At 42.2% G+C, this 23845-nt stretch overlaps 1 protein-coding gene across 2 annotated transcripts in view; it reads left to right on the top strand.

Annotated features, from left to right (window-relative positions):
- The window catches only part of osbpl10b (oxysterol binding protein-like 10b), a 347280-nt gene that overhangs the window by 157592 nt on the left and 165843 nt on the right, over positions 1 to 23845 (top strand). For both annotated transcript variants that reach the window (XM_070880587.1, XM_070880585.1), the window contains one exon: positions 21292 to 21499. In XM_070880587.1, coding sequence (XP_070736688.1) covers positions 21292 to 21499 — 208 coding nt within the window. The remainder of the gene's footprint in view (positions 1 to 21291; positions 21500 to 23845) is intronic.

Genomic DNA, 23845 nt, shown 5'->3' with positions numbered 1-23845 from the left:
GAAACATAGATATAGAAACATAGAAATTAGGTGCAGGAGTAGGCCATTCGGCCCTTCGAGCCTGTACCGCCATTCAATAAGATCATGGCTGATCATTCAACCTCAGTACCCCTTTCCTGCTTTCTCTCCATACCCCTTGATCCCTTTGGCCGAAAGGGCCATATCTAACTCCCTTTTGAATATATCTAACGAACTGGCCTCAACAACTTTCTACAGTCGAGAATTCTACAGGTTAACCACTCTCTGAGTGAAGAAGTTTCTCCTCATCTTGGTCCTAAATGGTTTACCCCTTATTCTTAGCCTGTGACCCCTGGTTCTGGAACTCCCCAGCAACGGGAACATTCTTACTGCATTTAACCTGTCCAATCCCGTCAGAATTTTATATGTTTCTATGAGATCCCCTCTCATTCTTCTAAACTCCAGTGGATACAAGCCCAGTTGATCCAGTCTCTCCTTATTTATCAGTCCTGCCATCCCGGGAATCAATCTGGTGAACCTTCGCTGTACTCCCTCAATAGCAAGAACGTCCTTCCTCAGATTAGCAGACCAAAACTGAACACAATATTCCAGGTGTGGCCTCACCAAGACTCTACAACTGCAGTAAGACCTCCCTGCTCCAATACTCAAATCCTCTAGCTATGAAGGCCAACATGCCATTTGCCTTCTTCACCGCTTGCTCTACCTGCATGCCAAACTTCAATGACTGATGTACCATGACACCCAGGTCTTGTTTCACCTCCCCTTTTCCTAATCTGTCACCATTCAGAAATCAGCACTCTCCGTTAATAAAGAGTAAATCAGATTCCGGCGACCATACATACACAGTTAAATGCTTAAATCAGGAATTTGCTGTCTGAGTTGCTCTGCTCCTCCAGAAGCTTCTCTACACCAGTACCTCACTGAGGGACTCGACAGTAAATACATTGAACAGCTAAACATGACAAAAAAAAAGTTAGGGCTTGTCCATTCAAGTGTAGGTGAATTTTTAACGGCGTAATAAATCTTAATTACTGTCAACCAACTTCTCTGGCACTGAAAATTAACCTTTATAAGTATGGAGTCTCATTCTTTCAGATTTTAATTATTGTCGGGAGATTGAATATTTTTTCTTTTTACTATTTCTTTGTCTCTTTTATCTCTCTCTCTCAATCCCATCTTTCTTTCCATCTCTTTATTTTGCTTTCTGTACATGATTTGACGTTGAATGAATTATTCTAACTTACACTTTCTGGTTCAGACTCTGTCCGGAATTTTCTGGGGGATCAGTGGCGGGTCTGATGGCAAAAGTATTTTTTGATAGTGGGTCGGGAACCCGCTGCAACGCGCCTTTCCAAATGTCTGGTCTGTCAACGCTGAGCAGACTCGACCGGCAGCGGCGGGGGACCTAATTAAAATGATAAACATCAGGCAACTAGATGCTAAAAAGCCTTTTTTTCCACTTACCTTTTGGCTTTAACTTCATGACCATGGGATCCCCGCTGTGTGAGTCCTCAGAATCACGCCACGATCAGCCCCAACACCAACAATATCACCAACCTTCTCCGCAATCAACTGATGCCCTGTGTCCTGTGCAGCATCAACAAACGACCACATTGCTGCCAGGGATAGCCTCACCATGGCCAGATTTACTTCACTTAACGCTGTAAACCCTGGTTGCCACATAATAGCTAAGTTGGCACCATCATGCACCCTGCAATGACCCAGCCATTCCTTTCACCGTTCTGTCTCACCATTCACTGAAACACACTTCCAAAGGTGCACAGAGAGCTGTCCAAGACCAGAAAGTGTTGAAAATAAAGATTTTTATGTTTGACACCACATTAACAAAAATTTTACATAAATATTGGATAAAACACCAAGTGACTACTCTTGTGTGGTGTTAGTTGGTATGATTGCACTAGGATGAGGGTGAGTGTGAGGGGTAGCTAGTGAGATGGGGATGTGATAATGTCGATAGAGAGAGAGGAATGGGTGAGGTGCAAAGTATGTTGGTGTGAGTAAGGACGTGCAGGAGTAGGGTAGGGAAGGTAGAGTATTGGGGATGTGATGAGAGGCACAGCAGGATGACGTTGATTGTGGCTTTGTACTAATGTTTCCTTATCTAATGAGATCATTGAAACATTTGCGGCATTGCACCCAGGTCCTCCTAACCACATCCCTGCTAGTGCCCTCCTGTGCAACCAGGCTGTGTTGATCTCCTGGGGCAGTCTCTTCCACCCATGGGAAGAGAATAGGACTTCCTTGCTTGCTGTGACTCCCTCCATAAGCATATGGAGGGAGTCATGGGAGAGCCTGGTTGCAGTCATTGTTAGTGTTTGCAGCACCTCAATGCTGTAGAACACTGACAGCACAAATGTCAAGACAAATGTGGCCATGGTCTCTTTAAGGAAACAGGCTGATGACGTGTCATGAAATGATGTCACCAGACACTTCCTCTAATTGGGATGGGTAACACGCTGGGTGAGCTTAATGAGCTCAATAAACAGGAAGTCAATTACCACAGCGTCAGCCGAGGAGCCACCGACACCACCTGCCATGGACTTGTGGCCTGTGTGTCTCAGTAAGGATCCTTCAATCTGGTTAAAGAGACACACCATTGCTTGTCCTGTTCACACAAGTCCCATTGCTTGCCCTGTAGAGGGCGCCGCGCTGTTTTGGATCTCTAATAGCTGCATGTTCCAATGTAAAAGCTCACAGAATTTATGGACAAGTGTAAGTGTATGATGTGATTGGGATTACAGAGACGTGGCTCCAGGATGATCAGGGCTGGGAACTCAACATCCAAGGGTATTCAACATTCAGGAAGGATAGAATAAAAGGAAAAGGAGGTGGGGTAGCATTGCTGGTTGAAGAGGAGATTAATGCAATAGTTAGGAAGGACATTAGTTTGGATGATGTGGAATCTATATGGGTAGAGCTGCAGAACACCAAAGGGCAAAAAAGGTTAATGGGAGTTGTGTACAGACCTCCAAACAGTAGTAGTGATGTTGGGGAGGGCATCAAACAGGAAATTAGGGGTGCATGCAATAAAGGTGCAGCAGTTATCAAGGGTGACTTTAATATGCATATAAATTGGGCAATCCAAACTGGAAGCAATACGGTGGAGGGGGATTTCCTGGAGTGCATAAGGGATGGTTTTCTAGACCAATATGTCGAGGAACCAACTAGGGGGGAGGCCATCTTAGACTGGGTGTTGTGTAATGAGAGAGGATTAATTAGCAATCTCGTTGTGCGAGGCCCCTTGGGGGAAGAGTGACCATAATATGGTGGAATTCTACATTAGGATGGAGAATGAAACAGTTCATTCAGAGACCATGGTCCAGAACTTAAAGAAGGGTAACTTTGAAGGTATGAGGCGTGAATTGGCTAGGATAGATTGGCAAATGATACTTAAGGGGTTGATAGTGGATGGGCAATGGCAGACATTTAGAGACCGCATGGATGAACGACAACAATTGTACATCCCTGTCTGACGTAAAAATAAAATAGGGAAGGTGGCTCAACCGTGGCTATCAAGGGAAATCAGGGATAGTATTAAAGCCAAGGAAGTGGCATACAAATTGGCCAGAAATAGCAGTGAATCCGGGGACTGGGAGAAATTTAGAACTCAGCAGAGGAAGACAAAGGGTTTGATTAGGGCAGGGAAAATAGAGTACGAGAGGAAGCTTGCAGGAACATTAAGACGGACTGCAAAAGCTTCTCTAGATATGTAAAGAGAAAAAGGTTCGTAAAGACAAACATAGGTCCCCTGCAGTCAGAATCAGGGGAAGTCATAACGGGGAACAAAGAAATGGCAGACCAATTGAACAAGTACTTTGGTTCGGTATTCACTAAGGAGGACACAAACAACCTTCCAGATATAAAAGGGGTCAGAGGGTCTAGTAAGAAGGAGGAACTGAGGGAAATCCTTATTAGTCGGGAAATTGTGTTGGGGAAATTGATGGGATTGAAGGCCGATAAATCCCTGGGGCCTGATGGTCTGCATCCCAGAGTACTTAAGGAGGTGGCCTTGGAAATAGCGGATGCATTGACAGTCATTTTCCAACATTCCATAGATGCTGGATCAGTTCCTATGGAGTGGAGGGTAGCCAATGTAACCCTACTTTTTAAAAAAGGAGGGAGAGAGAAAACAGGGAATTATAGACCGATCAGCCTGACATCAGTAGTGGGTAAAATTATGGAATCAATTATTAAAGATGTCATAGCAGTGTATTTGGAAAGCGATGACATGATAGGTCCAAGTCAGCATGGATTTGTGAAAGGGAAATCATGCTTGACAAATCTTCTGGAATTTTTTGAGGATGTTTCCAGTAGAGTGAACAAGGGAGAACCAATTGATATGGTGTATTTGGACTTTCAGAAGGCTGTCGACAAGGTCCCACACAAGAGATTAATGTGCAAAGTTAAAGCACATGGGATTGGGGGTAGTGTGCTGACTTGGATTGAGAACTGGTTGGCAGACAGGAAGCAAAGAGTAGGAGTAAACGGGTACTTTTCAGAATGGCAGGCAGTGACTAGTGGGGTACCGCAAGGTTCTGTGCTGGGGCCCCAGCTGTTTACATTGTACATTAATGATTTAGATGAGGGGATTAAATGTAGTATCTCCAAATTTGCGGATGACACTAAGTTGGGTGGCAGTGTGAGCTGCGAGGAGGGTGCTACGAGGCTGCAGAGTGACTTGGATAGGTTAGGTGAGTGGGCAAATGCATCGCAGATGAAGTATAATGTGGATAAATGTGAGGTTATCCACTTTGGTGATAAAAACAGAGAGACAGACTTATCTGAATGGTGACAGATTAGGAAAAGGGGAGGTGCAACGAGACCTGGGTATCATGGTACAACAGTCATTGAAGGTTGGCATGCAGGTACAGCAGGCGGTTAAGAAAGCTAATGGCATGTTGGCCTTCATAGCTAGGAAATTTGAGTACAGGGGCAGGGAGGTGTTACTACAGTTGTACAGGGCCTTGGTGAGACCACACCTGGAGTATTGTGTACAGTTTTGGTCTCCTAACTTGAGGAAGGACATTCTTGCTATTGAGGGAATGCAACGAAGATTCACCAGACTGATTCCCGGGATGGCGGGACTGACGTATCAAGAAAGACTGGATCAACTGGGCTTGCATTCACTGGAATTCAGAAGAATGAAAGGGGATCTCATAGAAACGTTTAAAATTCTGACAGGTTTAGACAGGCTAGATGCAGGAAGAATGCTCCCAATGTTGGGGAAGTCCAGAACCAGGGGTCACAGTCTAAGGATAAGGGGTAAGCCATTTAGGACCGAGATGAGGAGAAACTTCTTCACCCAGAGAGTGGTGAACCTGTAGAATTCTCTACCACAGAAAGTTGTTGAGGCCAATTCACTAAATATATTCAAAAGGGAGTTAGATGTAGCCCTTACTACTAGGGGGATCAAGGGGTATGGTGAGAAAACAGGAATGGGGTACTGAAGTTGCATGTTCAGCCATGATCTTATTGAATGGCGGTGCAGGCTCGAAGGGCCAAATGGCCTACTCCTGCACCTATTTTCTATGTTTCTATGTAATGAACAACAGGTGCCGTTCAATCGCTGCTGACTCCAAAATCAGAGCTATTATAATTGTGAGTTGACTGGACTGTAACTCAGTGTCAGTATCAAACACCCCATAGCTAAGGATTATATTAGGTCAGTGACACAGTAATGCTTCCTTTCTTCTGCCACAAGAATGTGCCAAATCTCAATCAGAGCAGTCTACTAGGTAGTGGATTAAGAATCCCCAAACTGATCTCTCAGGTTTCTCATTTGCGAGAATATTTTTTTATTTCATCTGTTGGAGCTGGATTTGAACATTGGCCCCAGAAACAAAAGGATAGTATGTTAACCCACTATACAGGTGCAGCGTCCTGAATCCGGACTTCTGAAAACCGGATATTTCGGCGAGGATCTATGGTTGGCGGGGTCCAAAATCTGGCAAAACCCAAAATCTGGCCAGGATTCAGTCCGCGGCGAGGTTCGAAATCCGTCAAAACCCAAAATCTGGCATGGATTTGGTCCCAAGGGTTCTGGATTTCAGACTATTGATTTTTCTGTCTCAAATCTGGCAAAATCCAAAAACCGGCACGGCCTTTGTCCCGAGGATTTTGGATTTCAGACGTTGTACCTGTTATCATACACCTCCAAGTGCGATATCTGCAGACTCAGTCAACCAGCTCTTTTTAAAGTCATATGTAAGATTTGACTTGCTGCAACATGTTTTTCTTTTCTCTCTCCAAGTTGATGTTTAATTATTTCAAGTTAGTATCATTTATGAACATTACTGAAATAAATCCCTGAGTAATGTTTTTGACCATTATTCAGTGCATTGTAGTTAAAGAAAGAAACTCTTTTTCTCTGTTAGGAAGCTGTGAGCTGTGAAAAATCAAGTAACAAGGGTCATGTCATTCAAGTGCTGAATGCATGAATGAATTTATTGGTCATGTCATGTTTGGTTTATCATCTTTAATTCTTTGACTTTGTGCTGTGTATTTTTAAGTACTCCTGGATGATAACCAATGTTTTAATTAAATGGATTAATTTTTATAATTGTAATAACAAAAGCCATGTATTTTAAAAGTTGAAATATGCTTTCATACACAATAGGATTAATTATTAAAAAGTTTCCACTCGGAAACTTAATGCTTCCAGGCAGGAGTAATCCTCTTTTCTTTACAGCAGAATAGAAAGTTATTGAAAAGTCTTGATAACCATTTTTTTAAAATAGTGTAGATGGTTAATGAGCAATGCTGATAAGAAAGCAAAAACTGAGAGGAAACCAGAAACAGCTGAATTAAATCAAACTGCCTTAAGGAGCCTTGGAGTAGGGTGGAGTTAAGAGAATAATTTTGGAGAGCAGAACAAAACCAAGAAGCAAGAAAAAGAAGCAGATTTGATCCAGGGAATTAAAAGAAGAAAAGAGAGACATTTTTGTAAAGCCGCAACAGCTGACCCTAGTTAGTCGAGCCAACAGCATCTTTCTCCTTATCACTCCATCACAAGACTACAGTCACAGCACCAAACACCCATTTCTAGGGTAATAGTTCACTTAATAGAGAACTATCAACTGCTTGTAAAGAACCGTGGTTGATTGTTTTACCATTTCATAAAAAGGTTTCCTTACCCAAACAGAATTTGATTATACAACTAAATTATTGAATTAAATTATGAATTTGTATTTTGATCTAGTGCTGTTGTAGTCTTCAAAGGGCTTAGTAACAGGCCGAAATCTTCCCCAACACTGGGCGCCGTTTTTTCGGCACCCAGTGATAGTTTTGGCGCTGAAGTTCAGTTTGAAGATTTCTCCAATGTTGGGGCGCCGATGTCTACTACCAGCGTTGGTGTACCTGTAAAGAAGGCTCCCGTGCCATTTCTAGGCATAAGGCCAATTTTCCTTCCGAAAATTTTCTTTAAACTGGCACAGACCCTAGAAGCACCGTAGGAAAAACCCTTACATTCAGTTACAGAAATCCGTGCTGGCCCGCTACTATCCCCGGCCGAAGGACCTCCCCTGCTATATTGTATACACTTTATGCATCTTAAAAATAAATCAGGTAAAACAAAACTCTCCATTAATGTTCCGAAATCCAAATAAAAGAAATCCATGTCTGTGTTGACGGCTGCCAGAGTGATGGTAGTAAAATAAAAAAAATCTAAATAAAAGAAAGCCAAAACTGGAGTGACTGCTGCTGGAGCGACGCCGGGACAATAAAAGAAATCCAAATAAAAGAAAGCCAAAGCTGGAGTGACTGCTCTGGAGTATCAGCCAAGGGAGGTCCCTAAAAGGACGCAAAGTTTTTTTTTCTGTGCAGGCGATTTGCCATGTGCAATGAGTTGGTCGTTTTTTGTTTGTGCGACGCGCATGCGCAGTGATTTTAAAAAAATGTTCTTTTTTTGCGCATGTACATTTAGGTCGTCGTGTTTTTTTTAAAGAGCATCCGCTGTGCGTTTCAGGCGCACACTCGAAGCCTCAACCTGCCAGATGGAATTGCGTAGTGCCAGAAGGTGCGTAGGATTAAGAAAATTTAGGATTCTTATTTTCAGCATCTAGGGACCTAAAAAAAAAAGGGGCATCCAGGTGAGTGAGCGCCATTATTTTTATTTTGGGAAACTTGGGCCCTATGTAATTGGGCATATAGCAGGCATGTTAGTGTGAAAGCAATTTGCCCGCTATCAGCAATGGCTGGTATAATGTGGTAACGTTAATACAATTAAAAATCTTTCCAGTTGCCCTTGAATGGCTGCTGACCCGAACGTTAACTCTGTTTTTCTCTCCACAGATGTTACCTGACCCGCTGAGATTTCCAGCATTCTCTGTTTTTATTTCAGATTCCAGCATCTGCAGTATTTTGCTTTTATATTTGTATTTAGCGTTGTCTGCAATTACAGCCATTTTCCCCATGTAAATCTCAATCGATGGATAATGACAGACTTCTCGTGGCCCACCCACTTAGATCACCACAAATGCTGCCTCAAAGGACACTGAACTTGTTAAATCAACCTCCCAGTGACAGTAGCAAACCAAGCAAATTGAACTGTCCTCTCTAGGATCAAAGAAAGCGACATGTTGGCCAAACCATCCAAATATGCCAACTTAACATCGAAGTCATCTCTCATTCAAACTGTGAATATCTCAAAGTTACTCAAGAAACACAGCGTTGAAGTCCTGGTTCTTGAAGAAGAACATATCAATCAATTCGATACAAGAGAATGGACCACAGATTTTGAGCTAATCGCTTGAAATAACCATCCCAAATATGGCCTGTCTTGCTGTGTCAAACAAGGCATCGAAGGCAGCACCGAACTTAAGCATGTCAGTATTGCTGGAGTTCTCATTACAGCAATGCATGTTGGAGAGCTAACAATCAGCAATGTCTCCAAACCATCACTCGTATAGTAGCCTGACACACCGCTCCCTCCTAGTCAACATCCATTTATCCATCTCGGAGACTTTAATAGTCACCACACAATGTGGGGCTATGTAGATGTCAACTATAATGCAGAAGCAATTGTACAGAGGACTTCATGAGAGAATAAATTCCTCCTTTTTGATGCCAAAGATCGAGGTACATTTCATTTGTCAAGGTGGCAGAGAGAATACAACCTAGATCTATGTTTTCTCTCTAAAGACAGCAAAGGAAACCCAATCATCGTCCCCAGAACCCTTCTTGAAGACCTCCCCAACAGTCAATATAGGCCCTCCATCATCAATGTTGGCATCGAAACTCCTGTCATTACATCAACACCGGAACCACAATGGAACTTCAAAAAAGCAGACTGGGAAACCTTCCAAAGGTCAGTTGAGGCCAACATCAGGTGGATTCTGCCAACCACCAATGCTTTCAACAGATATATAGGAATTATTAAAACTGCCACAAAACTCCGTATACCTCAGTGGTTTAGAAATATATATATTCCTTGTTGGACGGAAGAAAGCGAGGCTCTCGATCAGGAGTATTCACAGAAAAAGAATCCAGCACAGACATCACTTGACGTAATGTGAAAAGTGGAGGAGCCTTGTGAAGCCTTTCCAGCAGGAAAGCATGGGCCCTGCTCTGTCAACTTGATGGGGCAAACCCCACCTATAAACACAGGAAGACCATCGCATGCCCCGATCATTGCATCCCACTTGATACAAACATCAAAGGCACCGGTGGACAAAGAATTTTGACACCAGGTGAAGCGGCAGCTTTCGACAAACTTGATAGTAGCACCAAGATTGGATCCGACATAGTTGACATTCACCTTGGATGAACTAAACACAGCCCTGTCTCAAACCCAAGTCTGGAAAAGCTGCTGGTCCAAATGGTATTTACCCAGAATTCTTAAAAGCACTGGGTCCCAAAGCGAAGAGATGGTTGACCTCCTCCTTCTCCGAGATACTGACAACAGGTAAATTCCATCTATTTGGAGGGAGACTAAAATAATTGTCCTCATTAACTGGGGAAGAATGCTTGTGAAGACTCCAGCTACCGCCCGATCTCCTTACTTGCAATTGTTATAAAGTGCTTGAGAGGCTACTACGTAACAGACTTACTCCCATCATCGAGCCAACCATCCCTAAGCAGCAAGCGGGCTTCCAGAGCGGCCGTAACTGCTGCGACTAAGTGGTAGCTTTAACATCAAAGCGGGCTTCCAGCGCCAGCTCAAGACTGCCTTGGCATTCATGGACCTGTCAGTGGAGTATGACACAGCATGTACTATTTTTCAAGCTCTCCACCATTTTACCCTGCAAAACAACAATGCATTTTCTCAGTTCCATGCTTAGCAATCGACGTTTCCATGTGTATACTGGCACCCAGAAGAGCAGATATAGCACATTGAACAACGGACTCCCACAGGGTTCTGCCCTTGCACCCATGTTATTCAACGTTTACACCAGTGACCTGCCTGAAACTGAGCCCTGCATATTCGTATTAGCCGATGACATTGCCTTAACCACGCAAAATATGAATTGTGTATCACCGAGGAGACCTTGATGAGTGATTTACAGAGGATGGAAGCCTATTTCTGCTGATGGCAACCCGCAAAAGGCCGTCACTTCGACATTCCACCTCCACACCCATCAAACAAACCAAGCTTTGAAAGTCTCCTTTTGCGGTACATAGGTAAACCATGCCTAAAAGCCCTCCTATTTAGGAATCATGCTCAATCGCACCCTGTCGTAGCGACAGCATCTCCAGAACTTTAGAAGAAACTAAAGAGTAGGGACAACTTGATCCAGATACTTGCTGGATCCACATGGAGAGCAGACGCTCAAATCCTCCGTGCTTCAGCACTTGCCCTGGTGTACTCTACAGCGGACTCCTGCTCTCCGGCATGGTTATCAAGTCCACATGTCAAATACATTGATGTCCAGCTGAATTCTACTATGAGAATTATCACCAGTATGCTTTTATCGACACTAACACCTTGGCTGCCCGTACTTGCAAACATCACACCAGCACAGCTACGCCGCGAATATGCAGTCTCCAGAGAATACAACTGCCATACCAGCAAAGACATGCCTATCTAGGCTGTCTTGAACAAGCTACCACCAACCCGTCTCAAATCTAGAAGGTTATTTTGGACTGTGGCCAAACCCCTTCAGCGATCTCCCCTCAGCCTTGATGACCGATGGCGAAATGCTTGGAAGAATTGTGATGTACAGAATGGATCCCTTTATAGAGGAACCCACAGGACAACCTGAAGGATCATACCTTCCTCGCAAACAGCGGACCACTATCAACCGCCTCTGAACTGGTCATGGTAGATGCTGCCACCTTCTCCATAGATGGAAGATTAAAGCATCCCCGTCATGTGACTGGAGCTCCGAATCAGATCCTGGAGCACATCATTGAGCACTGCCTTCAGAGGAAATTTGCAGGCAGCCTTCAAGATATCCACGCTGTTACTCCAGAAGCTTTTCACTGGATATTGACATTTGATTTGTTTTGCTGCTACCATATGTAAGAAGAAGGTAGTTTTGCCCATAATAAGTTTTAAACTATATTGGCCATAATTTCAGTGGTACGAAAATAGTTATTTTGTCAAAATAATATACTTTATTAAAGACTGCCAGAGAAAGGATCGAAAATATAATAAAGAACAGTCAGCATGGATTTCAAAAAGGGAGGCCATGCTTGACCAATCTTTTTAAATGTTTTGAAGTAACAAAGAGTAGACAAGGGCAATGTAGTAGATGTAATATATTTGGATTTTCAAAAGGCCTTCAATAAGATAGCTAATAGTAGATTCATGATTTGAGTCAGACAACAAGGAGCAGAATGGATAGCAAACTGACTACAAAACAGAAAAGAGAGATTAGGGGTTAAGGATAGTTACTCAGAATGGGAAAAGTTGTGAAGTAGTGTTCCATAGGGATCATTGCTGGGATCACTGTTGCTCACCAATGAATTTCAATGTAGTGTGTGGTGTTACATTTTGGTTGGAAGAATAAGGAGGTAACATACTGCTTGGAAAATAAGAGACTAAGTGGTTAGAGGAACAAAGTGATCTAGGGATACAGATACATAAATCATTAAAAGTAGTGACACAGATTAATAAGGCCGTACAAAAAGTGCACCAAGGATTGGGGTTCATTTCTAGAGGCAGAAAAGTTATGTTGAACTTGTATCAAACCTTAGTTAGACCACATTTGGAGCACTGTGCATCGTTCTCAATATTATAAAAAGGATAAAGAGGCACTGGAGACAGTGCAAAAAAGATTCACCAAGATGATACCAGAACTGAGAGAACATACTTATCACGGAAGACTCGACAGACCAGGACTCTTCTGTAGAAAAGAGAAGACTGAGGTGTGACCTAATAGAGCTCTAAAATTATGATGGGGTTTGATATGGTAGAGGTAGAGAAGATGTTTCCACTTCTGGGGGAGATCAAAAGTAGCAGCCATAAATATAAGATAGTCACCAATAAATTGAATAAGGAATTCAGGAGAAACGTCTCTACCCAAAGAGTGGTAAGAATGTGGAACTCGCTACCACAGGAGTGGTTGAGGTGAAGATGTGGATGCATTTAAGGGGAAATTAGATAAGCACATGAGGGAGAATGTCATAGAAGGATATGCTGATAGGGTTAGATGACGAGGGGAGGGAGGAAGCTTGTGTGGAACATAAATGCTAGCAGAGACCAGTTAAGCCAAATGGCCTGTTTCTATGATGTAGACTCAACCTAACTCTATTTAGGACAGTTAAAGTATCAATAATATTTGTCAAGAGTAGTTCAGCTTCCTCAGCCTTTACAATCTTTTTTTTAAAGAGGGGGAGTGTGCAATGCATTGTAGGGTGTTAATTTGCACCTGTGGTTCCTATTCGAAGGTATGGACTAAATCATTGTGGGGTATCTAAGGTAGTGTTAATTTTCAGATTCTCTTTATACATGTAGATTTATGTGAAGGATTAAGGATGAGGTTTTATGTAATTATATGAACTAATGAGTAAAAACACTGCTGTTTCTCCCAGAAACAAACGGAGCACTTAAGATTCTAGAACCGGCATCTTTGAAATTAACATTATTGCAAATGGATAATGGTTATCACTTTTTGGCTGATATAAGTGACTGCCATTTTTAAACGTGGGGATTTTAAGTGGCGGGGACTGTCCCAAAATTCTAAAAGCCTGGAAAATATTGGTGGAAATTTTACCATGACATTGCGAATGGGAAATAATAGTAGTACTAATAAGAGAGAAAATAGAACAATATTGCTCATTACTAATCACTTAATTAATATTGATGAGTGTAACTTGTGAAAAGTAGTTATATTACACTGGTGAGTCAGTCTTAAGATAAAAGCTCAAACATTGTTTTCTTTTCCCCTCTATTTTCCATCCACTTCAGAAGGTAGTGACTCTTTGTTCATTTTTCACATTTATGCTAGCAGCCTTCTGCGACCTTTCTGCATGAGCAGGGACATTTGTATTGGGTGGCGGTTGGGGGTGGTAGTATCAGCAGTTGGGGATGAGGAGGGGGAGGTGGTAGTATCATGGCAAAGTCAGATCCTGGTTTCATTTGAGTATCTTTCCAACTAGAGAAATTTCTACTTTTGAGTCTTGAAAGGAGGAGACTGATCTTATAAATATGTGTTAAGATATAAGATAGTAAACTGTATCGAAAAGATAAAGCTGGAAAATTACTTCAAACTTGCTTTATTGATTGCTGTGCTTCATTTGGATAGAGATGTTGAGTCTAGCAAGACCTTTTTCAATTTTGATTAACTATTTCAACATCATTAGCGGAATATGTACATTGCCCATTTTACTTTCCAATGTACAGTTCCTTGCACTGATCTGTGTTTAATTTCATTCGCCATTGTTCCACCCAACTCATTTTACATTTCTGACCTGCCTCGTCAGAATCTCCTTCTGGTTTAGAACAATCTGCCAATTTGCAACGTAACCAGGTTAAGGGGGTCATACAGTTTTAATACTGACAGAGTTCAGTAACAATGGGCCCAAGTTTCCACACGATAAAAAACGGGCGCCCCTCCGAGCTGGGCGCCCGTTTTTCGCGCCTAAAACGGCGCCGGAAAAAAAACTCTCAATTCTGGAGAGCCCTGCAGCTCGTCTGTTTGGCGCGATGCTCGGGGGCGGAGCCTACACTCGCGCCGATTTTGTAAGTGGGAGGGGGCGGGTACTATTTAAATTAGTTTTTTTCTTGCCAGCAACGCTGCGCGTGCGCGTTGGAGTGTTCGCGCACGCGCAGTGTGAAGGAAACATTGGCACTCGGCCATTTTTGTAGTTCTTTGTAGCTGTTAAATTTTTGAACATTTTTTAATAAAACCACATTGCCATCAGCACATCAGCACTGAGGCTTCCTGCTTACTGCCCCTCCCTCCCTCCCGTTCACGGGAACGATGCTGAACTGACTGTAAGGCTTCCACCTCAAGTGGAAGGCTGCTTGCTGCCTGGTTACTGCCTGCCTGCCCGCCCCTCCTTCCCTCCCTCCCGTTCGCGGGAACGACGCTGAGCTGACTGTAAGGCTTCCACCTCAAGTGGAAGGCTGCTTGCTGCCTGGTTACTGCCTCCCTCCCTTCCTCCCTCCCGTTCGCGGGAACGACGCTGAGCTGACTGTAAGGCTTCCACCTCAAGTGGAAGGCTGCTTGCTGCCTGGTTACTGCCTGCCTGCCCCTCCCTCTCCCCTCCCTCCCGTTCGCGGGAACATCGCTGAGCTGACTGTAAGGCTTCCACCTCAAGTGGAAGGCTGCTTGCTGCCTGGTTACTGCCTGCCTGCCCCTACCTCCCGTTCGCGGGAACGACGCCACATTGCTGAGCTGACTGAAGCACTTTCACACAGGTAGGAAGATGGTTTATTTAATCTTTTCTTTGCTTATAAATGTTTATTCAGGTTGGATTTATTTGTATAAGTATAAATAAGGATTTATTGTAGAATTTAATGACTTCCCTTCTCTGCCCCCCCTCCCCCCACCTCATTCTGGACGCCTAATTTGTAACCTGCGCCTGATTTTTTAATGTGTAGAACAGGTTTTTTCAGTTCTACAAAAATCTTCACTTGCTCCATTCTAAGTTAATTTGAAGTACGTTTTCACTGTGGAAACTTTGAAATCAGGCGTCAGTGGCCGGACACGCCCCCTTTTGAAGAAAAAATTCTGTTCCAAAGTAGAACTGTTCTACCTGACTAGAACTGTAGAAAAAAAAATGTGGAGAATTGCGATTTCTAAGATAGTCCGTTCTCCACCAGTTGCTCCTAAAAATCAGGCGCAAATCATGTGGAAACTTGGGCCCAATATGTTTCCCATTTTGTCTAGGAGACAAATACATTAATTAATGAAGTTGGAAATTTCACCTTTTATGGAAGTATGGGCAAATTTTCAATATGCTGTGATGGTGGAAGGGGAATACAAGAAATACTAAGGTCAGATTTCCAAGGCGCTATTGGGAGGACAGAGACGTAAGAAAAATCTGAGTGCTCTAACAGCTTGCATGCAGAATGGTAAATTCCCAGCACAGAGCATTGAGAGTTTAAAATCCATCCGTAACTGATTTAGCAAGTTTTGAGAGATCTTAGTTGAACCATTTGAGTAACTGCTGCATGACAGTGGAACTATACTATCTCATGAGATGGAAAACTAATCGGAAGGCAAACTATATACTGATAGACAATGAAGTTAATCTGAAAAAGAAAGGAAAATGTTTTTTTTAAGTAATAATTGAAAATAAAAACCAGTGTCTAATGGAAGATCAGCAGAATTTACCAGTACATATACAGAAATATCTTGTAGAATTGGAAGATAGATTAGTGCTGCTGTGAATCTGCATCTGTGATCCCTATGTTGAAATGGGTCCAGGAGCGATAAATAACTGTGCGAAAGTCAGTCCTGTCTCTTCACACACTTACCAGTGGCAAGAATTACAACCTTAAAATTTACAATTTAAAAAACGTTTTTTCCTTCCAATAAACCAGTCTCTAATTTCTCCACATGCCATTGTTATTCATGAAAATTGCAGATATGAGGAAATTTGAAAGAGCTTGTCCGTATAGTTAATATGAATATTTAGCTATCTCAGACCAAGAAAAAAAAAGTGAGTAGTATGTAGTGAGAGACTGATCTAATGAGCTGGTAAAGACATATTAATGCATTTTAAAAATATAGATTAAGACCAGAAGATGACCATGGTAAGGGTTAAAATAAGAGCATATTCCATTTCCTGCTGTTTACTGATGGGAATTCTTCATGGAAACTTTATGGGTTTTTTTCTGTTGCTTATTGGCATTTGTCCTAGAAAATATTTAGCAGCAATCTATTTAACACACACAGTACTGAGTGCATCTCTTTCAGTTATTTTGACCTAGTTGTCATGCTTAAAAGGAACTTCATAATTTATATATTACTGATATTGGGAGAACTTTTGTTTATTAGTACTTACATATTTGAACCAATGTAATTTTAGAGTTTTATTTTACAAAACTGTCAGTACTTCCTGTAACTTTCAGTATGTGCACTTTCAGTGTGCAAGATTGAACTGTGTGTTACAGTTAATTTAATATATCCAGTGCTCTTTGCTCAAAATATGCTCTCTATAAGCATTCATAGTATTCCATCATTACATTTAATTGTTTCATAAATTACCATATATTATCATCTATAAGCTGACACCTGTAGAAGACAACACTCCGAATATACATGGAAAAAAAATTGGGGGAAGGGGCGGGTGCTGTGGTGGGGTGAAGAATCTATGATACACCCATAAGATGCCCTATTAGTCACTGCAGCTCCCTAAAGAGCAGGACATTTTATTTTAATCCATGCCGACTGTTCCTGAGACTGTGACCTCTTGTTCTAGACTTCCCAGCCAGGGAAAACATCCTCTCCACATCCAATCTATCCAACCCCATTAGAATTTTATACGTTTCAATGAGATCCCCTCTCATTCTTCTAAACTCTAGTGAATTCAGGCCTAGTCGACCTAATCTCTCCTCATACGACAGTCCTGCCATCCGAGGAATCAGTCTGGTGAACCTTCGCTGCACTCCCTCTATGGCAAGTATATCCTTTCTTAGGTAAGGAGACCAAAACTGCACATAATATTCCAGGTGCAGTCTCACCAAGGTCCTGTATAACTGTAGTAAGACATCCTTGCTCCTGTATTCAAATCCTCTTGCAATGAAGGCCAACATACCATTTGCATTCCTAACTGCTTGCTGCATCTGCATGTTTGCTTTCAATGACTGGTGCACAAGAACACCCAGGTCCCTTTGTACGTCGACATTTCCCAAGCTATCACAATTTAAATAATACTTTGTCTTTATGTTTTTCCTGCCAAAGTGGATAACTTCACATTTATCCACGTTATACTGCATTTGCTATGTGTTTGCCCACTCACTCAACCTATCTAAATCGCCTTGCAGCTTTTTTGCATCCTCCTCACAATCCCACCTAGTTTTGTGTTGTCAGCAAACTTGGAAATATTACATTTGGTTCCCTCATGCAAATCATTTATTTATATATATATATATATTGCGAAAAGCTGTGGCCTAAGCACTGTTCCCTGTGGTACCCCACTAGTCACTGCCCGCCACCCTGCAAAAGACCAGTTTATTCCTGCCGTGGTGGTGGTGGTGGTGTGGGAGTGGAAGACGAAGCATGACGATGTTCGTCTTCCAAGTCAGGAAGAACTGTAACTGTGCTTGGGCCCAACACGACACCTTGGGGTGCAGCGCGATGTCCAGCCAGCAACGCATGCCGAAGGGCATTGGTTGCGGCGGTCTGCTCTCTGATCCCCTCCAAGATCTGTCATGCTAACTCAGTTTGCATGACAGACCAGTTGGAGAAGTTCGTGGAGAACTGATTGAACCCCTGGATAAGTTTGCGACCTATTGCGACCGTCTCCCTGCACATGGAGATCAAGCACTCCGTCTGCCCTTCCAAGGTAGGCGATTGCTCACCTCGCTGACTCGACCCCCGTGGGGTCGGTGTGTGCAATATGTCGTGCATTGGCGTCGCCAGCTGTACACCGTTTGGTCCCGGTGCCTCATCGCTCTCAATTGCCCCCTTCCCCACACATCAACAGCCGCCTCGTGCAGGAGCTCCAGCTCCTCTTCCTCCTGCTGTTCCTTCTCATCGTCTAGGCGAGGAAATAGATCAGGTTCCTCCAGCTCCTCAAGTTTCTCCTGCTCCACCGATGGAGATGTTGAAGGTGCTGGTGCCGATTGCACCTGTACCAGTTATCAGGTTTACTTTAAAAACACACATGGTGACATTTTTACAGAGCTTATTATAACATAACGGTGCACATTACCAAGTGACGTTACATATCAATACTTTTCATTACCCCAGAAAGCTGTAGCAGCTGCAATTCCTGATTCATATGCCCTGCTTCTTCTGCATGCATGAAATGACATTACATCATTAGTACATTATAAGCACATTACAAATTATATTGCATTTTGCATTATAATTACAGGACATTAGATCAGTTACATACTTAAGTTTTTAATACTGTTTTTAATACAGTTCGACAAATTATAAATTAGTCACGAGACTTATGGCTAGGTTCGGCCAGACCACGGGTGGTGGCCGAGCGGCTTTCAGGGCCTACCAGCGTAGCCGCACGCTCTTCGATTTCTATTAAAGGTTATAGCTGAGCAATGCCGCCCCCTGTCAGTCGTTGCTCGGCATGGTTGATAGATATCTTCTTGTGCAAACGAGAAAAGAGCATGGCATGGCATAAGCTAATGGACTAGGTAGTATCTTGAGGTCACAACAATTTAAAATTTTTAAAATGTTACATGCTGCTGGTACACGTAACACATTTAAGAATGACAAACTTAAATTCAATGAAGGAGATTCATTGTAATAAGAATTTGCATGCCTGCATCAGTAACATATTACATATAACATTTGAAATAGAAAATGCAACTTACTGTTAACATGGTTTGATTAATACAATAAAGAATGTCCAAGTTGAGTTAAATGCAGGACATTCATTGCTCTAATAAAAATTTACATGCAAAAGTAAAACATTACATTAATTTTTAAATTATTAATAGCAAATTACTGTTAACACGGTTTAACTAAGACATTCAAGAATTAGATTCAATGCAGGAGATTCATTGCTCAAATAAAAATTTGCATGCATCTCTAAAATATAAAATATAATCTATAAAATATAAAATGCAACTTACTCTTGCTATAGCCACCAAGCTATTTCAGCGTTTTCTGCACTGCTCACCCCCCCCCCCCCCCCCCCGCCTCATGGGATGCAGAAGAAACCACAGCTGCAATCTCCAACCAGATTTTTTGGCAGGCACGGGCTGGCGGTTTGCCATGCACACCCCGTGTCAATTCGGCCCACCTTGCATTCACCTCGTTGACCAGGGCCTCGTTTGCCTCATCACTAAAGGGTTTGGCCCTTTTCCTCTCCGATTCTGACTCCATACTCATTTTCAAAATGTATATACTGTTATATACTGTTCTCCAATTCTTTAGATACTATTAATTTGATTTAAATTTCTGTTTTCAATAAGAATCGATGCTAAATATATCCACTCCAACCTTCCTGCTTCTCTCCTCTCTCTAACCCCTCCCTCTGCCTTCTGTGTATGTCTGGATGACCCCTGACCTCCCGAAATGCGGGAAAGCCAGTCAGCTGGAAAAAAAATCTCTCGCATACGCAGAAGCTCGTTGCTAGGGAAGCCTTTGACTTTCTCTTTCAGTGGGCGAACGCGACGTCGCCGAAAAATTCCACATTGCCGGCCTATGGCCGAGTGGAAAATCGCAAAAATAAAAATGGGCCATGTACCAGCGATCAGTAAGGCTGAGATGTCCTACATTGCTAGAACATGGCCCATTTTTGGGGGGTGATGGCCACCTAGTGGAAAGTCTAGCCCAATGGATCTCTTTAAGTTGTTTCATTTAAAGACTCAACAAGGTAGGTTGCCTTTCACACACTGCAAGAGTCTAATCTGTTGCAGTGAATACGTGGTTAGGCTGTGGCCAAGGTATTTACTCAAGATGTTTTATCATTTTCATCTACAGTGGGAACTAGTCACTCCATCATTGTATTCTCCTTCACCACTAATTTGAACTGAAATTTTACTTTCATTATATTGCTGTTCAGTCTTTTATATGGATTATATTGTTTATGAACGTTCGCCTTATACAATGAGGCCAAAATGCATTGTAAGAAAATCTGAAGTTATCTATTGAAAATATCTGCTATAGGAAGTAATGTACATACTGTTGTAAACCATTATTCCTTAAATTTAATAAGCATGGATAACCTTCATTGAATCATTAGCCGGAATTTCTGCTCCTTTGCAAGTGATCTCAGCTGGATCATATTACTTTAACAATCTTCTGTGCTTTGGGGGTTTATGAGAAGGAGCAACAGAGAGATTACCTTCTTGGCAGGGTTGTCTTCATTTTTTTGAATACGGGTATTCTACACCCACTTGACTCCCACCCTACCATCCCCTCACAGGCTTATTAGGCCATGTTATAATCTGGCGTTGCACCCTTGTTATTTTTCTTTGATAATCTGATCAACGTGAGCTGAGACTCTGGAGATAAGAAAGTAGTCTTTATAGTGCATATCAGTGAAGGTGGTCAGGTAGACAATGTCCCAATATCATGATGTCACTGACATCAAAATTACTTTGGGGCATGTACCTTTGTAATATTTCCCACACAGATTGTTACCATTAAGATAGTCTCCATTGTGTGGAGAATGCCATTACTTAAAGGTGAACACGATGCTACTTTGTTTTGGAGTTAAGGTAATCTCATCAATTGGCACTTCAAGAAAGTAGGAATGATTGGACATTAAGTGCAGGAAGTTAGGTCACTAAAGAAAAGTTGTCCTAACTCTTGTATCATAATGGCTATAACTCCATTTATATGTTTCTAATAGTAACCCTTAGCATACTGAAATATTTTTTGCTTTTAAAATACAGGTACAATTATTTTGACCTTGGAACGTCTTCAAATTTATTCAAATTTCTAATGCTGAATGCAGTACAGCAAATTTTGACAATTTTAAACCTTTCATAGATCATAATCTTGGGAATATTTTCAGTTTATTCAGATTATTTTTATTTTGGTGTGGTGTTACTGCAATCCCTAAAAGTTACTTCAATAGAATTTTTTTTTCAACATGACCCCTATTGTAAAGTTAATCTTGTTTGTTGTCATTCTTGGAAGAATACTATCAGGGTAGTTTCGTTTATTTCTGTTGGTGATGAATTTTCACCTTGTTTTGTCTTCGTCAGTTATGTGTTCACTTACAAAACCACTAAACTCTTAATTTTTTAAATTTTAATAGATGATGAGCCAGGCAGAAGGACAACAAAAAAACCTTGTGCAGTCAATAGAATCTCTCCCAGCTTATGGGCCTCTATCTGCATTGGATCAAGATTTGCTGCTTTTGAAAGCTACCTCAGCTGCTACCATGAGCTGCCTTGGTGAATGCTTGAACATTCTCCAGCAAAGTGCACAGCAAGCAGCCCAGCACAGCAAACGATTGTCAACAGGTGAGTATAATGGTGTTGTGAATCAGTGGTAGCCTAGTAGAATATTGAGTTCCCAGTCCCATCCTACAACTGTGTGTTCAAATCATAATCCCAGTTGGCCTAATTTGGTTACGTCTTGCTAGCTTTTATTTGAGATGCGAACTAGAAACTACATGGGAAACATTACCAGAAAGTGTATCCTCCTGTTCATCACAAGGATATTGCAAGGAAGTCTAGATCCCAGACGACACTAAATTATTGGCGGAAGGAAAAGTTATGGTAGTATGAAAAGGTAAGATTGTTGACTGTAGAGAAATCTAGATAGTTTTAATATGCCTATCTGAAAGTGGGAGATATGAATTGAGGCCATATAAAAATGGGGACAATTGCAAATAAGAAGGGAAAAGCACAAGAAGTATTGTGGCTGAAATTGTTTGACTACTCTTGTGATATTACCATAGAATTTGTACTGTCAAAGGATATTGCAATTCTTAGTTTGCATCATTCAAGTATCACTAGCATAAGCCCAGGTTGTATCAATGGTATATGGATAATGTATAATCACCATAATACAGATGATGTACTAATAGTACTTTCCTTGGAAGTCTATTGGTTTCCCTGTTGCCAACTGTTATTCATGGGTGCAGGAAGGGCAGGTAATCAACATTTCTATGTGCAGATTCTCAAAATGGAAGCGGCAGAATAAAAAGAGAAATGGAAAAATGTTGCAGCTTCCAAAGACTTTCTTTTTTTTTGAGGGATGTGAATTGTTCCTTATTTTGGAATTGGAATTTTTTGAGAATTTGGTAAAATACATTGTGTCTGCTGTGTTTTTGTTTTTAATTGGTTGCTTTTTAGTGAATGTAAAATTTGAACCAAGCAGCATGCTCCGTAATATTAAACCATCAAAGCAAATCAGATGCAAGATTCTTAACTTTGTAGATAGAATAAGTAATTTCAAAGATTTTTGGGGGTTTCAGCTGATCAGTTTTAAGTAAAATGTAATTGTCATTAGGGGAAGGAGAAGATATACTCCCAAGGAAACACAGCAAATAAAGATTGTGGTTTACTGTGGCTTTAAAATTTGTTCACAAGCAGGTGGGACAGATTCGTGTCTCAGATGCCTGATGCCATCAAGTATAGCTTCCTTTACCGTATATAGATTGCAAAACTCACATTAGAGTTTAAAGTTGATAATCCCAAGTATCAGGATGCAATCGCAGCTCAGAAAATTTTGTTTCACAGGCATGCTCATTTTAGAATTTTCCTGTGAGGGACTCTCATTCTTTCCACCAGATGATGCTTTGTGTGCAGAAAGAAAGTATGACGGTTGCTGTTGACAGTGTATTAGCCATTTTGTGTGGACTGGAAGAATGCTTTTTGATATATTTTGGATATTGACTTGTAATGTATTTGCTTCATGGGTTCTTTGCTTAAGAATTCATAGCAACACATTGCTATTAAGAACTAGTTGGTATATTAACCATGACACTACACATTACCACTTCATCCACTAGGCTCACAACTGCATACCTCATCATGGATGACCTAAATCCAACTGACTGGGGTTTTATTGAGTCTTGTGAACATCACGTTACTGGCTAAGCCACTCACAACGCAACAGCTCTACAAACCTGTGAGCATCCTCACAGGTCCATACATTACACCTGTCATCCAGTAAGAGGAAATGACCGAGGGGTGCTACCCTTTAAGAAATGGTCTACTTTAAAGTTGATGGGGCCGAAGTTGTCCCTTTCTATATGAGCCGTGACCACCTCAAAGAGGCAGCCACGGGTCGGTAAGGACTCACCGTTCGGTCAGCGCGGAGCGGTCGCCATTTTGAAATTACCTTCATCATTTTTGGAGCGGTGTACTGGACCGCCCCGGCCATCTTCCCACCTCCATCGGGCACGCTCCGAGCCCTTACCAACCAGTGGTGACCCCCTTTCTGCCCGCATGTGAAATTATCCCGCGTGAGTGGATCGGCTGCCGCTCAGTGCCCCCGACAGCTTTCTCCGGCAGGAAGCTTCTTGTGGCTGGGCGGCGCATCCGCCCTTAAAGGTGAGGGCGCATTGCCAAGGCTGCCATTTTATTTTAATTGTCGGCTGACTCTGAATTTGGCATGTCAGTGGCAGCCACGGGTTCAGCCGGACCGCTAACGGGCAGCCTGGCAACCCCCTCTTGGGTACTGAGCCACTGGCCTGGCCGAAACCCTCCCTGGTTGGCCCAATGGGTGCCACTAAAGTGGCTGCAGAGCTTGCAGCGGGCCTCCCCACTTTAACTGAAGGGGAGGGACGTTGTGACGTGTCAGCGTGGCACTTCCGTCCCGCTCCCGACCCCACATCTGCCCCGCTGCAAAAAAAAATG

Source organism: Pristiophorus japonicus, chromosome 5, assembly GCF_044704955.1.
Source record: "Pristiophorus japonicus isolate sPriJap1 chromosome 5, sPriJap1.hap1, whole genome shotgun sequence".
In the NCBI taxonomy this organism is placed as follows: Eukaryota; Metazoa; Chordata; class Chondrichthyes; family Pristiophoridae; genus Pristiophorus; species Pristiophorus japonicus.
The sequence above is the reverse complement of the archived record's forward strand: the minus strand, read 5'-3'. Positions and strand labels throughout refer to the sequence as shown.